The 22,620-nt window shown below is 46.0% G+C and overlaps 1 protein-coding gene across 1 annotated transcript; it reads right to left on the reverse strand.

Moving 5' to 3' along the window:
* Nucleotides 1-297: 297 nt before the first annotated feature.
* fndc5b (fibronectin type III domain containing 5b) lies at nt 298-13,083 on the reverse strand. The gene is made up of 6 exons (XM_076011257.1): nt 12,581-13,083; nt 9,340-9,458; nt 7,769-7,967; nt 3,291-3,380; nt 1,666-1,858; nt 298-1,147 (listed from the first exon to the last, which is right to left on the reverse strand). The coding sequence occupies exons 1-5, from the start codon at nt 12,663-12,665 to the stop codon at nt 1,719-1,721; spliced, it is 633 nt and encodes a 210-aa protein (XP_075867372.1). The 5' UTR covers nt 12,666-13,083; the 3' UTR covers nt 298-1,147; nt 1,666-1,718.
* Nucleotides 13,084-22,620: the final 9,537 nt, after the last annotated feature.

Consider the following 22,620-nt stretch of genomic DNA (forward strand, 5'->3'; position numbering starts at 1 on the left):
ACGTGCTCCCACCACCTGCTGTTGTTACTAACACAGAGCCAAAACTGCCAGGGAAACCCAGCCAAACCGCATTCACATTCATTAGGAATAACGCCCTGCGCCTCTCTATCCACTCTGTTGCAAAACATCCCGAGCCAAGACACAGTGACAACCATGTGAACACGATTTGCCTGTTTTCATGTTAGACCATTCTTCTTCGATTTTGGCGGCAAAGTTCATTCGTCGATTTCAAAGTCTCCAGGTTTGAAATTTGGACCCGGATGCTGCTTCAACGCCAGATTGGCTTGTAAGGAACGTATACAGACGACATCGTCCAAATCTTGTGAGGGGCGGAGGGGGGGAAACACACGGGCGCTGTAAACAAAACGTGTCGGATTGTATCCCTGATCTGCCAGGGCCGCGAAAGAATCCGGCGGGAGACGGGAGCGGATGCATCACGGTGAGCGATGACGCAGTGAGAGACGCCGGAGAAGACACTGTGCTATACATCATACCCGGTGACAGCGCGGCACCGTATTCAAGGCTGTGGATTGAGGAGTCAAACTGCGCGAGGAGCGTCACACCGCGACGTTATTATCAGGTAGACATGAGCACGGCGGGGTTGGGAGAAGGATGGGCTGCTACGCACATGGCTGCAATAAAGGCGGTAAGTATGAGGGATGCCGACGCAGAGATATATAGGTACATATATATTAAAAAAAAAGAAAAAAAAAGACAGAGTTCATTGAGAGAGCTCGGTGTTTACTTTGTGCGCTGACGGATACCTGGACATCGAGGCTGATGTTGCTTTCGCCGCCAGTACGAACCTGATGCCGAGAGGAAAAGACATTCTGTTTTGGGGAAAGTTTTGGGGAAGATCCACAGGGATTCCACGACTTTCGACGACGATAGCTGGAACGCACAGATCGAGCAGTTCCCGCCAAGAACAAAAGGCTGCTCCGCCTTGCTGGCTGTCCACAGTTCAGTTTCAGTCACGACAAAAGTGGAAAAAGCAGAGCGTTTGCGTGCGCCTCTCTCTGCGAGTCCGGATTGTTTGTTCATTAATTTTACGAGTTCTCCGCCCCGTCGAGAAGAAAATTCGGTGATGGTTTTATAGGGTTCCTCAGTGCGGTGGTGTCTGAGAATGGCTTTGTGTTGGTCTCAGGATCTGAAAGAAACACATTTGTTGGTTCTGATGAGAGACAGGAGGAACTTACGCTGGAACCCTTTGTGGTAGGTCGGTATGGCAGCAAAATCAAATCCCGATACATGTCATTCAATTTCCAGGTAGCAACAGAATATATCGCAAAAGTTCTCTGGAGGTTTAATGAAAAAAAATGAAAAAATGTAATTCACGAACATTGATTTGTTTTGTGTAATGTAGCGAGTGGCTCCAAAAAACGATTTTGGGACACGCCATGCCTTTGTGAAAATCTACATTAAGAATCTCAAGATTCAAATTTTGAGTCAAATTTGCTAGGTGTACATAAACTTTTTTGAATGTAGGTTGGCAAGACACGTTGACCTTCATTTCTAATAACATACTATGCATACTATACTATGCATTGCACTTGCAGTCTGCGGTATGTCCCACAAACCATTGTAATCCAATGGCCCCAAAATGCACTTTGAAAGCTAATTTAAAGCTAATCTGTGTATATTTGATGCAGGTTTGTGGGTACACACCTTTCCTGAGGATTGAAGGGTTGGTTACTGCGCGCGGCCACACGTGTCCGACGTTAGACATTGCTGCGCAGTAGCCCCCCCTGTGGGTGCTCGGGAGTGCTGCACTCCGAGGAGTTCTTGGCTTTGTCCTTGTTGTTGTTGGGCTCGTTGTCTTTGATGATGTCATACTGACGACAAAACAGGGCAATCACCCCTGAGGGAAAGACAAAGCAATCGGCTCAGTACATGACTCTACAAAAACACGTAGCTGGTTTAGTCTTATCTTAACGTATAAATAAAAACTAAACTAGAGTGTTAGGTGTCGGCGCAACGTTTTCCTCGCATGAGTGAAAATTGTGCATTCCCACTTTAACTCTGCTCATCCACAAATAAAAAGCGAAACACGTGTACGTTCAAGTATTCAAGCGCTGCTGTTGTTTGCTGCTTCTCCCCCCGCCCCCGCCGTGGTTTTAAGCGTAAAGACGATGGAGACAGTCACATGGAACCTGCCTTCAGCCCATAAGATTAAAAACTTGGGCAGGGGGGTGGAAGAGCTGGAGAACAAGTACAGAACAAGAAGAAAGGGAATAATTCAAGGCGCGGCAGGAGCACGTGCAGGGTTCAGGCGTGGGAGCCGATCCGGTCTGGATGTTTTTCAGCCGCCTTCGTTCTGCTTATGTCAGCCTCCACTCGTCTGATCATGGCGACGCTAAAGAGGACGGCGGCTGCTTGGAGCTGCGATATCCTCGAGCGAGGCCCCCAAAGGCCCAATTAAAAGCGGGGGGTGGGAAGGGAAACACAGTTTTCCGTTGTTGTTTTTCCCCCCATCTTCTTTTCTTCCTCTCAAGATGTGATGGCTCAGTTATGGTGTTGTTCCCCCCACTGCACCCTCTCCCCTCGCACAATAGTTAAAAGCATTTCTTTTTTTATTTTCATGGCAATCACGAAGCATCCTCACTCCTGTTAGGCTTAAGCAGGGTTTAAATGAACAAACCCATCAGGCTGCGCCTCTTGTGTGTGGAGATGATCTCTCGACTTACAGCGCCTACAAATGTTGCTCACTTCACCGGAACACTGCACAATAATCCTGGTGCAACCTGATTATCATAATGCCTCTTTTTTTAAATTGTGAGAATACACATTTGCAATTGTTACTGTGCCCGTGATGCAGAGAAATGTGCCAGCGGCAACAGACATTCCTTTCTAATTATAATCATTTAAAGTTCGGTCATCGGTTGGAGGGTAGGGTAGTTACACAGAGTCTGCGTTAAGACCACCAAGTGCTTCGGCAGCGCGATTCTCTCATTGCTAACTCCAACATGGCAGGCAAGAGTCAATCCGGGCGTAATAACTAACAAAATGTCTTCACGTTAAGGTGGCAGGACATGTTTTGGTTCCGCAGCCAAGAATCTCAGTCCAAACATTTTTCTTTTCCTTTTTGGAAACATTGCTCCAGCTTTTACTAAAGTCTTTGCTACCGTTTCCGGACTTTACCTCCCATTTGCAATTTAATCCCGACAAAACTACAAGACTATTCTCTCTGTGGGGGGGGTCTTCAGTGGGAGAGCTTATCTTCCCCCCCGACTCGGAGGGTCCGTGTGGGTTCCCGCCGAGGTGGATGTGCCATGGCGAAGAGGAAGACCTACCTGCCCACATGACGAGCACCACCACGATGATGATGAGCTCGCCGGCCCTCAGCTGGGCGGCCTGACCGACCTCCTCCATCGTCACCTCATCTGGAGGGGAGACACGGAACGGACATGATTCAGAATCAACACAGCGCCAACTGGGCGGTGAGGATGAGCATTGTCCCGGAGGGGAGATGCGACATTGCATCACTCCAAGCTTCTGCAGCGAAAGATAAGGTTTTTTTTTTTTTTTATGAGGTGATGGTAGGGCGGAGGGGCCAGCAGAGTGTGAATTCTGCACTCTGCTCGTTGTAATTAAAACCAAAGGTCTGCAGGGAGGCAGAGAGCCAATCGCTGGCTCTGCCTCTCGTGTTGGGCTGCACTCTACCAATCACTGGGTTAAAGGTGTGAAAAAATGCTGGAGTTAGACCGCCCACGCTGCTTTCCACTGCAGGCTCTGTTACACATCCTTCCAGGAGTATGCACCGATGACATGGCAACACTCTGGAGCCCATATCTTTGAAGGACGCGAACCACTAAAGGTCCCATGTTATGCAAAATTCTCTTAACCTGTAATTCCTACCAATACATTCCTATAGCCTGGTAATGAACTAGCCAGAAATTAGAAAATTGCTTCATTTTTTGGAGGACGCATGCTAAAACACACCTTAGTCAGACATTTTTGATGTCACAACTCCCCCAGAGTGGTTCTCATGTGTCTCTGAGACCACCTCATTGCCTCCTTGTTTTTGTCTCCTTACCAATATTTGAATGGTCCATAAAAGCTCCAGTTTTAGGAGGTAGTAAACAAAGGGCTAAAACAGGGTAACATGTTTTTTGTTTGTTTTTTTTGAACAGTGGCATTAAAATTAGTGGAACCAAACTGAAGTGGTTCTTTTGATTCAACCAAATCTATACAACAAACAATAAAGAAGACCCCAACTTAAAAATCAATACCGACCATTTGTCATGCTAATAACTTAAAAGCCATGGAGATAAATGACCTGTTTGCACTTGACCTGTTTGCCGATGTAATATATATATGTATACATATATATTTTCTTCCCCACAGAATTTGAACAAATACAACATCCTTCACATGAGAAGCAAGTCGGTGGCTGCAGTTTCACAGACTGACTTACATGAATAATTGAAAAGTTTCAAGACAAGAGCTGACAGACAGCTTCTTCTAAAATAGCATAACAAGGTTAAATCAGTTCAGGTTAGGAAAAATACGATCAGACTACATTACCTTGTTGCCAAATCCAAAAAAAGTTCAGACTCTCCGTTGCTACATTCATTCAAATCATTCATTTATTCGAGCCAGCACAACTCCTGCTCTCTCAGTCAGCAGATTTCAGCTATCCCCCAGTGTGCTGATCATCAGTCTCCTGGATGAGATCGGGACCTCTGGCGGCCCGGCCTGGTCTCTTGTTGCCATGGCGATGCCACAGAGCCAAAAGTTTCGACCTCAGGTTGAGTGCAACTCTCTGACAAAACTTGGCAGTGGGACCGATTAGCTACCTGACTGGCGCGGACGAGCAGTCAACCGTTGCACCGCTGAGCGTGTAAGTCTCCCAGCGGACTGTTCTTTGCGTCTTACGCAAACAGCGCATTTTCAAGAGCCGGCTCCGTGTAGCATGCTACCTTTAATCCGATTAGACTCAGATTATTACATCACGGGCGGCTAAAGCTACGCCGCAGATACAGTCTGCGCGCACGATGCCCCTAATTGAAATTTATGTGGAAAACATCGAGCCGAAGCTCATAATGGAGTCTAGCAGCCCAGCAGGGGCCCGCCTGAATAACACAATAACCGCCAATAAAAGAGTTTTACCCCGAGGCCCAGCATTAAAATGAAGAAAGTCGGAGCGCTCGGGGTTGAGTTGACAGATTCGGGCAGACAGAAACGGAAAGATGGGCAGCTTGTGTTTCCTGCCCAAGGATGCTGAGCGGCAGTCGTCTGATTACCGTCTGAACGGAAGGGAAGCAGAGGGGTAACGATTGAGAGGTTTAATCAGGGGGCTGATGGAAGCTTGCATAAAAACACTGGCGAATTTCACACTGGGAGGCAGCTGATGAAAGATGGAGGAAACGCACTGCAACACGAGAACACTGCAGACTGTTCATTTTTGAATCTGTAACAATTTATGAAGGCTTATGAATAGTGTTGCAGCTACTGATGCTTTTTGTTATTGATTAATCTATTGACTATTTTCTTTTTCGGTTTGATACAATCACATGATTGATCAAACAAACATTTTGAAAAAGACAAAGGATTCGCACTTTTTCCCAAAACCAGTTGAAAGAACGATCATCAAACAACAACAATCAAAGCAAACGAAGCTTTGATTTAGGAAAATTTGAATTGAACATTTTTGTAATCGACTTAACCTGTGTGTATGTTTCATGCTAATTAATACACCAAAGTGTTGTTAAAGTTAGCAACATTTGAAAGTCCGAACATCCTGGCTCAAGATTCCGATTCCACCGTGGCACAGAGTCCACTCTTGACAAACGACCATTTAGGTGAGTTACTCCGGCTGGGGGACTCGCGTGCTTGTGCCAAGGTCTAGCCAGGTAGACTGAGCCATTTTTCATACAAGGCTGGTCTCTAATTTTAGCTGTCTCAGCTTCACCGGAATCATTTTAAAGCTGTGGTATCTTCAGTTCAGTTTTTTCAATGTGTTTACTCTGCTCTGAAGTCTCAACCGTTTGTCGTTATACGAGTTTCAGGACCACTGGTGCTCCACTGTATTTCATCACTGATCTCATTCCACAGTATTTGCAGAACTTTTTTTCTGTTGGCCAAAGCAAACAAATGATTAACTGGACAAACACATGACCATCTTGTTATTACTGACCGAAGTCTAGTTCAAAGTCAACATCACATTTGCTGTCAGTTTTGTATTGAATGTCACCACCACTACTTTTAGTACACTTTAAATAGTAAAACCTTGAACAGTTTACACTTCTACTTCCTGCTTCAAAGTGCCGCCCAGGGAACAAGTAACATTTTTATATTTATTGAGTTGTACTGAATTTATCTCCCGCTAAATGGGATGAGCAAGTGATACGATCGATGCTGAACGATACTAAATGTCAGTGGATCTTGGCTGTCAGCGTGTGAGTCCATCAAAAGTACGTGAAAGCGATGCCGACGCTCCGAATGATTCCTTGACATCGGAACCCGCCAAGGCATGTGCATGTCTGCTTTTAGTTTGGTAGAAATTTAGCTAAATATTTATTCAATTTAATGATGCAAAAGCTTTGCTTTTACCTAAACAGCCAAAGTTACAGGAGCCATTGTCGCGATCGCGTGTCGCCGCAAGTGAGTCCTTGCCGTTAATGGAGATTGTGGCTGCTCCACCTCGCCGGCTGCGGCGGCGGATAACAATGGACTGTGAGTGGTCCCTGGACCGCTCGACTTGAGTGGAAACCGGCAAAGCAAAGAGCTTGACGGCCGACAGAAGAACGCTGGAGGTCAGTCGGAGGTACGTGCCCAACTCCGGGAAGGACACACGAACGGCCGGCGTTTTACAGTGTGTTTCGCGCCTAAACACTCCTCAGACTCCTTAAAGCCCCTTATCAGCCCCACTTCCTTCCTAGCGGAGCCGATGAGTGTTTAGCGCTCGCTATGTGGCTGTGAAGCTACTGCTCCCGGCGTTCTAACTGGGTCGGACACGATAAAATTGGAAGTGCGGCGAGCTGCTCCAGATAACGGCGACCCGCGGGAGGAGGGGCCGCTCGGAAAGTTTTTTTCTCCCCCCTCACGAAGTTAACGTGTTTACGCATGCAGGTTGCATGTGTCCATGTGTGGCTGCATTTGCATGGAGATTTGTCCGTGTCAGCAAAGGGATAAACCTCTCGCATGCATTGAATTTTAATTAGGCGGAAGAATGTGTCTGAGTGTGTGTGTTTGCGAACCGCAATGGGCCACGACACAACTTCGGTAGTCTCACAATAAATAAATTAATACATAGATAAATACATTTACCCATATACATGTGTTTTTTTGTCCCATGTACGTATTACATACAAATATAAAAAAATAACACTCTCGCCTTTTCTACCTTTGGGTCAGCATGAGTGCAGTGCATGATGGGATATATTGCCGAGTCAGTGGCCATCGGTTGTACACTACGTTTAGCGATGCACTGTGGGACACACGGTGGGTACTATATAGTGAATACTGATGTTCACTCAGTATTCGGACACCACTGCAAAAATGGCGTATCCCCTATATAGTGCACCCTATCTTGAATTTCGGACTAAGCCCAAGACTTCCATATTGATGAATTGCTGTTAGCACTGCAAAACACTGCACAGACCGGCGATTCAACCAATCGCTACCACATCTTGGCCGAGGGTGACGTCATTCTCTTAATTCCTTATTGCATACACTATGTTTTAATCATCAAAACCAAATGATTCATGATCATTCCATATGAATCACATGGCATCAAAGCAGTCCAAACGCGCGACCCGTCCCTCACCTGGGCTCTTGGACGCCATCTTCTCCGACTCCTTGGGCGTCCTGAAGAGGACCGGCTCGCTCGGTGGGCTGCTGCCGCCCATGCTGATGCTCTGCACGTGAACGATGTACTCCGTGTCCTCATCCAGGTCCCACAGTGCACAGGAGCGCGTGGTGGTGTTCACCTCCTGGATGAACCTCCGCATGCGGACATCCTTCTTCTGCGGGCGAGCAGAAGAGGGCCAGCGGCCAAAAATGTAACGGAAGCATTGATTGGGGCGCAACCTCTGGAAAGCATTGCTGCTGAAATAAGCGCCCCTCTAAAGCCAAAAAGATTAAAGTAGATTTGACACCCAGATCTGTTTCTAGGATGGCGTGCCAGAGTGCAGACCTCTGGAGGAAAGTTTTTTGTGGTGTAAAGCTGACACAAAGTAACAAAATCTGTGAGTACAATCACAGGTCGAGCTGTGCCATGGTACCTCGAGGCAACAGTTTTAACTCCAAAGAGCATTTCCATGCATGTCCTATCAACTGCATGGCCACTGTTGGCAAAAGCTTATATTTCCCTTCTCCGCAATAACACTCCTCCTGAGGCTGTGAACGGTACAAACTCACACAAATCTTAGCCAACAGCTGGGAAAAAAAGCTTCCGGGGGAATTTCTCCACTTTAATTAAACTTGGAAAAAAGGCAGTGTTTCTCTGACTCTGCTTGAGATATATGTTGCAAGGACTGCTGGCTCAAGTCATTTCCTCTCACGAGGGAAGGCTTCCTCAAACACCTGCTATATTTCTTGAGCAGCGGTTGAAGGGTACGAACAATCAGTCACTGCGTCTACAGGCACAGCTTAATCAGACAACTGCCATTCTCCAATTAAGGATTGTATTGGAGAACTGTCCTTACTCCCAGTTTACATGCCAAGGAGATAATCAGATTATTGGCTAAGGTACGCCTGCCTGCCTCCGTGACATGAGGTGGCGCTGTACTCTCATTTTAACTGGTGGGTATGACCACACTTCTACCATTTCGCGACTCTTTTGAATCAATCGCCATTGGGTCCAAAAGTCTGTGCTGCTAGTTCTCGAAGATGTCATGGTGGTCGGCAAGACAGCATTGCTCTTTTGCATCATCTCCTTCGACTTCCGGGGGAGCAGATCTTGAACAAGACTCGGAAGGCATTCTCTAATTTTGATTGGTATATCTCAGTATACACGAGAAGGGAATTTGTTTGGAGTACGATTAAACAATGTCTCTTTCCCCAATTTTGAGAACTCCAATTTTGCTGTTTTCTAATCAGATTAAGGTGTTTACGTGTGTTTTGAAAAAACGGTGCTCATCATCAGAGGAGCACAATATCCCAATTATCGAAAGTGCATATAAATGCACTGAGTGAGTCACCAGCATCTACATGCTGCTCCTGATCTCTGATAGGGGGCTGTGAAGATCAAACCATCTTTTATCTTGAAAATAAACTTTGGATTGAGACCACGATCCTAAAGGTTCTCGTGAATAAAAAAAAAATCCTAATCCCCCAAAAATCAGACTTAACCTTAGTCCATGTGTAGGCATTTTATTCCGACAAACACAAGGGTACCTGCTGTGTGACGGCGAATCCAATGACGGGGTCTCCCTCCAAGATCTCCCACGTGACCACGGCGGAGTTGACCTCGATCTCTCTGATGGTCACATTGAGCGGAGCTGACAGCGTCGCGTCTGACTCACGTTTCGAGGAGGGGAACAAATCACAAAAGACAGCTAATGAGTATTACACCTTGTAATACATCCGCGAGATGAGCTCCACTCTCCTCCCACACTTTATTCCTATTGCCCCCATTAATACCTGCTCTAATGAACAAGACATGGATCTCTCGGCGTTCCTCCCGAGAAGGAGAAACACCGTCCGCCTCCGCCTCAGAGTTGCACACTCGCCCATCGCTCCCCTTTCTTCTTTCGCCCCCGCACATCTCATTAAAGTGTGACTCATGAAGATGTGTTTCCTCTGTCACGCAGCCAACTGATTCCAATACCCGGCCAAGAGGAAAACCCCTCTGTTTCGGTATCCGGCACTGCGTTTTTCGTGATGGATAAGATCGCATCTTGCCTCTGTGTTTCTCGTCTCTTAACTGTTGAAGAGTCAGTGACCATGACAAATGCATGATGGGTATTTGCAGGTCTGTGCAAACGTGTGTGTTTGTTTTGCCTCTCAGAGGAAGGGATCTGGCTGGGGGTGATTGGGTGATGTCGCTAACCAGTAAGAGGTATCACCGCCCTTTGTGACATCACAAAATAGGGATAATTGTCTCTGTTTGGCCATCACTGAGGTTAGTGAAAGAAAGAGAAAGTCACGTGTGACATGTGCTGACACGCCACTGTAGATATATAATGAAATTAATGATTTAAACAACTTGGGTGGTACAGCTTGGAACACCTCAGCGAAAAACGCTGACAGTCACCTGGACGACTTTCATCCTTGAAAGTGGGCTTCGTCCAAGGTGCGCTTGGACTTTGTATACTTTAACCACGGAATGATGGAATGAAGTGTGAAACTTGATGGAAAAAAAGGTCACTCTGTTGGCACCACGGCTCGCCAAAAGAAAAGCTGCTGCCCTCCTTAAGTTTACTGCAGTCAAGCTGATGCCAGTTTTTTTTTTTTTTTTCTTTCTTTTTTTTGGCTCAATGCTCGCCATGCAGAACTCTTGGCTTGGTTTGTCGAAGACATTGTGACATTGTAGCGATACAACAGTTTTGTCAGTCTTGCAGTGACAAAAGGTTCCTTATCGTCATGGACATATAGTTTAAAATGCTAGATAAAAAAAAAAAAAAAAATCAAGATAAAAAAAAAAATCAGCAGCAGTAAAGCACCTTCAGTCACCACCAGTCTATACGTGTCCATCAACCCCTCCACTCTCTTCCAGATTCAATAATAGAGACAGAGAAACGGGAAACACAGGCGGAAATAATAACCAAGGGATGAAAATGTTGTTGGTTTTTTTTTTTTTAAATAGTTTAACTAATTTAAAACAGTTGTCAAGCCTTGTTAAATAATTTGTTGATCCATATAAATTATCTTTTACAGTTGAGACAACAAAATAACACGACTCAACCGATTAATATGCTCAACTACACACCCATATCAACCAGACAAAAGCAAGCACATTATATAAAACAGCCCTACATTTTTGTTGTTAGCTTGACCTAGTGGCCGTCTTTGGCATTGCATCGAATTAATTTACTTGCAAAATACAGGAACAAGGCAGAGACTCTAGTCTGCTTTTTAAATATTTGTATAGATTTGACAAATATTTGCAGCAGGTCTTCTGTGCAAACACTTATTTATCTAATTATTGAGTTGACATGGTTTCCCTCCCATTATGCAACCTCAGCTCTCTGCATTTACACAAAAGCTTATAGGAGCAGTGAAGGCAGCCTTTTTCTGTTTCAGCTCTCTGCAAATATTGAACGTTGGTCTTCTGACTTGCTCAAAGGACCTGAACAATATTACTGGGGGGAAGGATGTATCCCATAGTTTCCCTTTCATTTATTTATGTTTTTGCAAACACAATCACTTAGGCAAGTCACAGAAAACTGGCGAATCACTGCCAATAAGAACCAGAACTCTGCAAGTGGCTCCCAAAGGCAATTTTGTTTGTCGATGCAGAGCAGGTGGTGTGCGTTCAAGTCCTGTGTGTGATACACTGTTACGACTCACTGTTTATCCGCCAGCGCTCGCCAGAAACAATACGCGAGCGAGGATGATTCACGCCCATTCTTAAGCCGTTTTGCCGCCAGAGAGCTACTGATGCAGAATCTCAAAATTCCCTCTTAAAATCCCATTCATCTCCCGGCTCAGGAAGCCAAATATCAAATATCTGGAGGCTGGAGATAAATCCTGCATGATCTTATCGCCGAGCTTTCGGCTTTACAAAGGGACTGTCTGTCATCTTTGAGCTTATCGTTGGCACGCGGGTTTAACCAAGATCTGAGGCTGGAGATGGATGTTGTTCATGAATAAACCCACCCACCTGCAATACCATGTGAAGAAGATGATGTTATCCAATGTGCATAATATGATGATTCCTAATTGATTAATGTTCTCTTACTATTGCCAAAGGCCAAGAACTGGTGTTACAGCAAGAAGTTCAAGATCACATTGCTTGATTAATTCAGTTGAATCTGAATTCCTGGCAGGTGACCGAGAGAGCCAATTAATAGTAAATATTTTTCTCATGAAATCAGAATAAAAAACCATCTAAAACTTTTTTTTTTACTATGAACCATATTTAAAAACGTTCGAGATAAGCTGATAAGGCAAAAGAAATAGAGCAAATCCAATTTTTTTGAAAAGCTGAACCTGTTCACCCCACTGAGCAAAGCGATCATTGTCGAATCATCACAACAGCCTGGTGTTTTCCTCCCCATTGTCGATATTTTTGAAACCCTGCACTGCACAAGCAAAAGCTGATGTTTCTCCATCCACATACACTCCAGTTTAAAAAAAAAAAAAAAAAAAACATCACGACGCACATGGAGGTGAAACGTCGAGCAAGCGTCGCATCAACTCAAGTCTTGCAGCCATGCAGCGTGACACCAACTTGTGTCTGCATTTGTCTGCACAGCGCAGATTCGCTGATGTGCGGAGATCAAACCCATGTGTCGCGTCACGCTGTCGTGCAAACGAACACAACGTAGCGCGACGGGATCTGCGGTGCGAGGAAGCGGCAAGCGGGGGTTGCGTGCGTGCATGTGTGCAACCTATGTTTATGTGTGCCAACCTGTGGTTTGGGGAGAGACGGAGACAGAGAGAAAGAAAAACAACAACAACAACAACAACTCACCGGCACGAACGCAGGACGCCGACAGAAAGCCCGCCAGGAGCAGCAGCACCGCCGCCGCCGCCGCAGAGAACCGAGCCTTGGCCATCCTGCTGCTCCTGCTGCTCCTGCTGCTGCTGCTGCTGCGTCTTCGAGCGGGGCTTCACATCTTGCGCGGCCCATTTAGATCATGATCCCATCAGCCGGGATGGTGCTGCTGATGCTGCGGGCATCCAGGCTCGGCGGTTCACTGACTGACTGGCTGACTGGCTGGCTGCAGCCGACGAGGCTCGAGTCAGCCGCTCACCTGAACTTGGAAGAGCTGCAGCTGCAGCTGCAGCAGCAGCAGCAGAGGCGCAACAGTGGGGGGAGGAGGAGGAGGAGGAGGAGGAGGAGGGAAAGGATGACGTGGTGGTCACACCAAAAAATCAGATTCAAAGCAGCCCAAGGACCAGAGGTGCACCGGGGATCGAGCGTGGAGGAGCTTTTACTCCACGCGGAGAGTTGGAGTGGCGGCGCGTAAAGCGGCGCGCGCATCCTAATGTCTCGCTCACACGCACTTTCTCTCCCTCCCTCCCTCATTCTATCTCCTATTGTCTCTCACTCCCCCTCCCCACCTCAAACACACACACACACACACACACACACACACACACACACACACACACACACACCATCCGAACTCAACTGGAATCCTCATCATGTCAGCTGCCCCCATCATCCAACACGACAGCCCAGACATGAAAATGTTTCCAGTGAGAGCTGCTGTGTGTGGATGTTGTCCTGTTTCGAGTACAACTGATTTGCCTTGAATTCAGAAATACATCGAATTGTCTGAAAGGGAATCATGACATATTCGTTTATTTAATTGAGACCACAATAACAAATGCGGTCTGAACAAAAGTAATGAATATATTTATTTGCATTTTTTTTTTCTTCAAATGAGTACATTAATCTGATTGTGCTGAATCTGAATAGGATGCACTCATATGGACTGATTCACCACATTTGCAGCTCATTTCGTCGCAATGGGAAGACCAGTAAGGCAAAAAAAAAAAAAAAAAAGAAAATCCATTGAACATAATACATAATACATGGCATTGATTTTGGTATTTATAATCAATATTGTGCATGTGTTATTGCTATTGGAGCATTTTAGGAAGTAGTGTATGGTTTGTGGGTGTAGCCTCAGTCACTTAAAATGCCTCTGGTAAGTGCTGTTGGGAATAAGCTGTTGTTTTTTTACTCTCTGGTCATCTTATCTTGCAGATGAGCCAAACCGGTCTGGAAACTTGAATGAAAAAGCCTTCTAAACATCGGCAGTGACTGTTTATGTAAGCACTATGTTTTAGCCTTGTAGCAATTTTGCACGCAGTTGTGGAAATTGGCCCTTTGTGAGGTCACAAAGGCACTAATTGTTTGTGATTTTATACTGCCCTCTCTGTTTTGTCTCTCTCCAAATATGTGGAAGACACAATACAGTCAACACTGCCAACACAGGCAGTGTTTCTGCAGGACGCTGCAAACAGATGGATAAATCCATCATCTGAGGCTATTACATTAGAGTCCATGATGAAATATAATGATCTGCTGAAAGATTTTTTTCAATATATATTTTTCAATAACTTGAAGTGGGTCTTGAAGTAGAAAAAGGAAAAGTTTTTTATAACCTGGTTTCAAGTCTCAAACTGAAAGTATAAAAATGCTTGAATTGATCTGAAGAGGGGCCAGACTCTGATGCTCCGACACACTAAATCGTCTCTGCTCTTCAGTCAGCACATTCCCACCTGGCCTTGACCAACATATCAAATAAAAATAACAAGCAAGGAGCCGGCTTTCTCAACCAGATGTGTAAATCTGAGGTTATCCATCTGTTCCATAAACCATGAAATAACTGCTCTATAAACATTAAAAAAAAAGGAGGGAAACGAGGGCGAAGGCCGAGATAAACAGGAAATCCATCCTGAGTGCTGGAGAACAAAGCAGCCAACCTCGCTGGGCAAAAAAAATATATTTGCATATGGGTCCCAAATGGCTGATAAAATTAAACACCTGTTTATTCCTGATCCCAATCGGAGCAGCGCTGCCCCTGTGTGCAGCATTGAAAGGACACAGAGGAGACGCGTCCCATCAGCGAGGGAGGGAATTGGGCTCTTTCTCAGTGCACGCGCAACCTCATTAAGGATGAGATACGGCCGCCGTTTTCTCCCGCAGTGTGGCACAATGACATTCAGTGGCCACACATATAGGGACCCGGGGACCAGAGTCGCCCATAGATTACACAGATCGATACGCGATTAACATTCCAAACAGGGGACCCTTAATGTCTCTTTCATTCCAATGAGGAGAGTCGGAGGGGCCTCTTGCTTTTATTAGTTTATTTATTTATTTGTTTATTTATTTTTGCCCTCTGCTTCTCCACGCTCTCCTCCAGACGAAGGTCGGGAGAACTATTCCAGGCGACAGTCATATCTCTCCACTTCCGCCGCTGACAATTTTATCACTCAGCCGGGGTTGAGAGGAGTGAAATCTCTCCTCCGGTTTTCCCAGACGCTCCTTCGCCTTCGCCCGTTGTCTGGCCCATCGTTCATTTCCGAGGGCCACGGCGGCGTTGAGATTTATGTGTTTTCAGGAACTTCCCTCTCGAGGTTAATGCGTTTGGCGGGAGATTAGCGGCGGAGAGCTCTCGCGACCCGCCACAGGGGTCGCTGTTGGGTGACCTTCTCACAGGTGAACCACAGTTGCGTGGTTATGCAGGGTTAACGGTTATCATAATTCACCCTCTGTGGCCACGTTTTCATCGTCCGCTTTATATTCCGGTCTTGTGTCGTGTAAAGTTTGGATACATTAAAGACGCAACGAGATTCATTTGCAATGCAAATGGTACAGATGGTGAAGTCAGTTTGCACAGCGTGCCTTGCAGCCAAGTTGGTAACACAACAGTTTATGGCTTTATGGCGGATGTCCGTGTTGTCCTTGCGCAGTTGGCATGTCATACAGGTTTTTGATGGACTCACTGTAAATCAGAGCTGAAAGAGAGTTTATGCAAACAAGGTGTTAGCAAGGGTGGGTTTGTTTATTAGGTAACTGAAGAAAGCATAATGATGGTAGTGGGTTTAAAGATGTTGTGGATAATTATGCATATACCATGAAAAAAATACATTTGACTTGTCCTGGTATGGCAAAAGATCTAAAACTGTTATTTCTGTTATGTATCCACTTGGAAAAGAATGTATAAAAAGCGTTTTTAGCAGAAAAAGCCATTCAAAAACAGACTTGGAAGGGGACTGAAAGAAGAGTTTGCCCATCAAGTTCAAAGACAAGTCTCCTTTATTACTGGCAGTTGATTACGTAACAGCTTGGGGTTCCCCAGTGGTTACAGAAATGGCATGTCCCAAGTGTCGCCATTAGCCGCGATGCACGGCAGTGTTTGATTAAACACTTGCCGAGGGCAGCGAAGCAGGACGCCGAAGAAACATTATCTCCACCTTGAAACGTGCTTCTTCTTTTAATGCCAAAATTCCACCCACTTATGGTGAAAGCGCAGGTTCCGCAGGGTCCAAGCTAGTCTCATTAGCAGCAGCTAGGCTAGGCGCCACTTCCTGCATCTAATTTCCTTCCTGCTTTCCTTCCAGATCAAATAAAGACCAAAAATGCTTTAGATTGGAGCTCGGCACGACGGAGGTTGCACAACTAAAAATTTTAGCAATACAGCAGTGTTGCAAGGTTTGTTTTGAAAATGATAAGAAATGTTAATTGAACAAAAACGGGGGAGCAATTTTTGTAATTTTTGCAAGTTCACTTTTTGTTTTACTGCTGTATTTATTTTCCCCCAGGCACTCTGTAGATCTTCACTGGCGCTTCAGTGGATACTTGAACCTGTCTCCCTTGTCCCTTGTTGCCATATAAAAGTCTTTATGCCTTGTGTGGGTGTTGCAGTGCTCTCTGGTGTTTTGTGCAAGGTTTTTATGCGTGCATGGACAACCTTTTCATTTAAAAACATTCCTGCCTTTTCCTGCTTCACTAGATGGCTTCAATTGTTCACTTGATGGCAACAGTTATTAACATACACACACATGTTACATTTGTTTGTTGCCTGGTAATTAAAAGTTTTTTGTTTTTTTTATCATATAATATCCATTGTATCTCAACCAAGCAGCTTTGCTCATTGTCATCAATGCCAATTTCTGTTTTTTCTTTTTTTTTTTTTTATTGCTGGATAGTTTGCTTTCTAATAAGGCCATACAAGATGTAGTTGTGATAAAGTGAGCTCAAAGTGCCACTTAAGCAGATTGAATAAAAAAAAAAACACTTAGCACATTAACCCCAAATTGGATTAAATCATTACTTTCACACAAATGTCCTCATCGCTTGGTGTGAGTTTGGGCTGATTAATTCGACTTGGCTGCCAGAGTTTGACTTTCCTGCTTCTGAGCAGCATCCCCGCACTGGAAATGAAGGAGGGTGGACGGAGGGGGTACAAACAGGCCTGAAGTGACCTTAATCCATCTGAGGCTGCGGGGGGAATGAGTTGGTCTGCCGCCGCTTTGAAGTGCTATTATCGCTCACTTATTCCTGGTCTCCTCTCACAGCGAGCCCCCCAAACTGCCCCCGGAACACTTTAATTACATAGCCAGTTTGTGTGTGTGTGTGTGTGTGTGTGTGTGTGTGTGTGGTAGTGGAATATTTATGGTTATGTCATGCGTATGAAGATAAAAGAGGTTCACGGGCGATATAAATTGAGGAATTATAATGGAAATTGCGCGCACAGACTCGCATAAAAAAAGGGAGGGAAAGTCTGAATAGCATTGAAGGCAAAGCCGACAGAAGGACAGGGCACTCGGTTCATGAGTCCGGTGGAGGGGATGATTTTTGGAAAAGGACAGAAAAGTGAAAGTAGTGTCAAGAGCGCCATACCAAGGCAATAAAACGCGTCTCCTCACAGAAGTCGGCCCCTGATGCCAAGCTGAACCTGTTCAACTCATCTCCCCCAGTCCTTGCGCAATGTCAACTGTACTGAAAGACACGTCGTACTCACAAAGACACACACACACACACACACACACACACATACAGAAAGGTGCAAACGCTCATGCGTGCTGCCGCCCTGCGATGGACAGAGCATGCTGACGTGAACATTTGGTCCGCTCGTCCTTGAAAGTGCATTTCAACTCCAAGGCTGATGTGACTGGACAGTCCGGGCGCTCACCTTCGTCGCTCGATACCTGAGCGGTAATTCGCCGCACAAGCATCGACTGACACCGGCCGCTTTATTCGGTCAGATGGGCAATGGCTCGTTAACACGAGTCGCTGATAAGCCAATCGCATGGCAGCAGTTCAATGAATTTAGACACGTAGACGCAGTGAAGATGACTTGCTGGGGTTCGAAGCAGCATCAGAATATGGAGGAAAGTGCACTGAAGCGACTCTGAACGTCAGCCGTTGTTGGTGGTGAGTGTTTGACAACCTGCTTCTGATCTACTGGGATCACAGCCGTCTCCAGGGTTTACAGTGAACAGCCCCCAAAAGAGAGAATCTTCAGTGAGCCACAGTTGTATGAAGGGAAATGCCTTGTCGATGTCAGGGGTCAGAGGTCAGACTGGTTGGAGACCATCGAAAGGCAACAACTGGTGACAACCAAGGTCTGCAGAACAGCATATCTGAAACTCACAAAACCTCCACCTTGTATGTTAGAAAAAAAAGAGAATATATGTGGAATGACATCTGTGTGGCCCTGTTGATGTCAGGGGTCAGAGGTCAGACTGGTTGGAGACCCCAGAAGGGCAAAAGGAACTCAAATAACCAATGGTTACAACCAAGGTCTGCAGTGTAGCGTCTCTGAAGGCACAACACGTCCAGCCACCAAATGTATCAGACACATTTCAATACTCCCATCAGGTAATTAAAAAAGGGAAAATATCTGGTGAGTGACATCTGTGTGTGAGAAAACAGGGTCAGAGGTCAGGCTGGTTGGAGACCACTGAAGGACAACAGGAAGTCAAATCAACACTGGTCACAACAAAGCCCCGCAGTGTATCATCTTTGAGTGCACAACACGTCCGACCTTGGGGCTGCGTGTTAAAAAAACATATACACTTGCAGTGGATATAAATATGATAATTATTTCACGAGGGTTTTGACCCCAAATCACCCATACATCTCCTGATTTGAAATCCACACACCTTGCATCCATCTCAGCTGAAATGACTATATGCTTTTATTCTGAAAATATTAACTACTTTCTCATATCTCTCCTGAGGATGCTGTATTATCTTTCTGGGGCATAGATGCAAGATAGCAGGAGATAGAATCTTTATTTATTTATTCATAAGTTTCTTTAGATGGGAGCGTGCATATGAACACTGAGTACCTGAGCACTCGCTGTAAATACGCCAGACTTAGCACTGCGGCTAAAGTTCATCCATAGTCCCCAAAACAGTAAAACAATTGACATAAAAACAATTGACATAAAAGAGTCCATAAACATCCACAAGTCCATAAACATTCACAACACAATAACTACACTGAAATTCTTGTACACGTACCGGCCATAAACATTCATGCACAATAACTGCACCTATATTATTGCACATGTATCGGCAGTGTCCCAGGTCAGGTTGAGCTCTGTGCTGGTGACTGCAGGAAGACAGCGGCAGCTTATTTCCGTAAGTGGTTCCCCAACGAAGCGTTGGCACCAGGTAGAGGGAGCGTCCTCGCAAGGAGGGACACAAGGAGGGGGGGGAGATGGGCAGAGGGCCGCGTGGATGTGTGTGTGTGTGTGTGTGTGTGTGTGTCTTTGTCTGTGGGTGCGCGTGCGCGTGCTCTGACGTCAGCATCTTTTCTTAGAAACCCTCAGCGCCACAAGGACACTCACGCGCGCGCACGTCCAGGCCTGGCGCCCAGTGCTGAGGGGACGCTCCCACCTGACAGCACAGCAGGAAGGAAGTGCCGCAGTTCCGTTGTTTTTTTTTTTGTTTTTTTTTAAAGGAACGAGTGAGGCAGCGTGAGTGTGTTGAATGGTGCCGAGTCACTGGTGATAAAGATCCAGTCGTCCCGGATCGTTACTGACAAGGTTTTAAACGCTTCATAAGCTGCAGACTGCAGTGCGTGATGGGGAAATCGCCGCTGGTTCGCTCTCTTTCATGTATACCTGATCCCGAGTCGTGAAACCTGCCCTCATGAATAAAAATGTACAATTACCTTTTATTCCACTGAGGAAGTCCTCTGAGACGACTCCGCCCTCCTTCCTTGCAGTTAGCTCGCTTTTTTTTTTTTTTTTTTATCAAGTTATTATGTGCAGAGTAATTGAATTCCTATTAGGAGCCCCTTTAAAGAATTCAGCTAAAGAAGCAGTTTTGTGCGGGCGGCTCTTGAAGTTATCTTCATCTTCAAATCCTGTGGTAATCCGTGTCACTTTTTGCTGACTGAGCTGATTTTTGTGCGAGCTCACTTTGGCCCGCGGCTGCTTGAAACGTGGGGCCTTTTGAAGAAGTTTTTTTTTTTTTTTTTTTTTTAAGAAGTTTGTGGACACCTTTTAGTGTTTTGTGTTAGCTAGTAGCCTAGTTGTAGCCTAGAGCTCAGTGGGAACCTGGAATGCCCAGGGGAGGGTTTCCAAACATACTGGGTTTGTTTCAACAAATCAGAGGTCCAGAAGAAACATCTCCTTCACCAGAAGAAAGCTTTCAGCGCCGGTCCTTTATTCTGTTCTCTGGACTCTTAGCAGCAGCTCGGCCCCCCAGGTCACTGCCCCCATGTGGTCTTTCCGCACTCTTCTTCTTCTTCTTCTTCTTCTTCTGTGGTTTTTAAATGCAGCTTGCGGCAATCCGCTCCCCCCTCTCATCACAATCGAAGGGGAAGCTGCTCAACGTCATGAAAATCCTTCAGATCAGAGATCGGTGTTCTCTTTGTTTTTTCATCCAGCTCAACCGACCGCACGCCAAGTCGGATGCGTCGCGTGACCGCCGACTGGAAAGACCTCCTCGGAGGTTTCGGAAGATGGATCGGGCAAGATTTGCGTTGCGAGGTTGTATTCATTTATTTATTTATATTTTGCAATTTTACCCCCAATCTTAGAGGGTGACGCAGAGAGAACGCGGGTGGTGGGAAGCGTTGTCATATTAGCTCCTGTCCCATTCATCATCGGGTCAGTGTCTGCACCGCCAGAGACGGAGGAGCGGAGACGATGGTTGGGTGGGGGGGGGGGGGGGGGGGGGGGTTGAGGATGGAGAGCAGAGGCTTTGATGAATAACTGCGGGACTCAGGTTGACAGCAGTCTTCAAGAACACACCCTGCGTGAATACGTGTGTGTGCGTGTGTGTGTGTGTGTGTGTGTGTGTGTGTGTGAGGGGGAGCGAGATGATGCTTTTCGACGTCTCAGCTATGAGACACGTGAATCCCTGCGTCCGCTCCGGAATCTGCTTTTTGTTTTTGTCAGCATTTTTGAGATAATGAAAAAAAAAAAAAAAAAAAGTTCGCATCGGTATCTAAATCAGAACAGGGCGCCGGCAATATCGGGCTAAAAACAAAAAAAAAAACATGATGTATATCCGCAGCTTTCCAATGCTACTGATTCCCCTTGGGACACACACACACACACACACACACACACACACACACACACACACACACTATCCCTCCATCTCTCTCTGGCTCCAGGCAGTGACAATATTGCCAGTGCTCTCTCGTTAGGGAGGGAATAGGAACACATTTACCACTCTTGTTGGATTGAGCAGAGCAAACACCCTCCCTGCCTCAATTTCACACTTTTTTTCTTCTTTTTTTCCTTTCTCTTCTTCCTCTTCTTCTTCTTCTTCTTCTGAATCTCATTTCAGGTTAACGTCCAGACGCCGGCCTCTTCCGCCCAACTCCTCTCCTCTTTGAACGGCCCTCACTTTAACGATCCCGCAGCCGGCCGAGCGTCTTCTTCATTAGCGTTGCGATAATGGCACACAGCCGGTGGGAAAAGTGCAGCGGCGCGCGAGGCCATATACATCATATTAATGTGCAGCGAGCGTGATTTCACCAGCTCAGGAGCACAAAACATTAGCGCAGCGTCCGCAGGGGGCTGGGAATGACAGCGATCGTGGAAAACTCGTGTTTCCGGAAGAGTGAAAAGCCGCAGGAAGGCATCACGTTAAAGCTCAGGATACGCATGCAAATGTGCATGTTTGCTTTTAGATTTCATCCATTTGGACCGAGGCGCACTCACCTCGTGTGCTGAACAAGCCGATACGCGCGTGTGTGTCTGTGTGAGACGAGAGTGTTTTCGCTTGTTTACCCGGCGCCGTCGCCGGCAGCCTCCGTGACGCACTGCTCGATAAGGGACGCGGCGAACGGTAAACAAAAACGTCCTTCGCCGGGGTGAAAATCCCCGATTCATTTGACTAAATGCTCCGGCGGGTGCTGAGGCAAATTTACCTGCTGCTAAGTCTTGCGCTCAGTCAGGTGTAATGGTCACGACGACAGTCGACGACGGCGGCCTGAGGAAGCCTGCTGACTGACTGTGTTGTCTTTGTAAGGACTTAAAGGCCTGGAGGAGGGGGAGGGGGAATTTAGCAACACCTAGTGGTAGGAGAAGGGAATACTGCAGGCAAGTAGACGTACAGGAGATGTCTTTACAGCGTATGTAATATGCTGCCTTTTTGCAGGAGTTATGTTATGTTGTGCTTTCTCGTTGATATTTAATGCTGGGGCTTTACAACAGCTTTCATGTGCCAGCTGTCACGTCACATTTAAAGGTCCAGTGTGTAATATTTGGCTTGATTTATGATTTTTATATCGGCAAGAGCTTAATATAGTGCACGTGACTTGACGTAAGGACTTTAATAAAAGTGCATACTCGCAGTACAATAAAAGCCATGTGGTTTTTCTGACCCTTGGAACGGTTATCATGTTTATACAGGTATAATAACATACACATAGCAAGGGTCTTGCCACCGTTGCTATCATGCACCGCCATATTTTTAAGGAAGCTGGTGTGATGTCAAGCTGCCAGCCTGCCTGAAGAGTGCGTTTCGTGTTTAGGGTGAACGCTTCTTCAAATACACCAACGAAGGAGAAGAAGA

Source organism: Nelusetta ayraudi, unplaced genomic scaffold (assembly GCF_046127955.1).
Source record: "Nelusetta ayraudi isolate G7.1 ecotype Tasmania unplaced genomic scaffold, CSIRO-AGI_Nayr_v1 ptg000135l, whole genome shotgun sequence".
Classification (NCBI taxonomy): domain Eukaryota; kingdom Metazoa; phylum Chordata; class Actinopteri; order Tetraodontiformes; family Monacanthidae; genus Nelusetta; species Nelusetta ayraudi.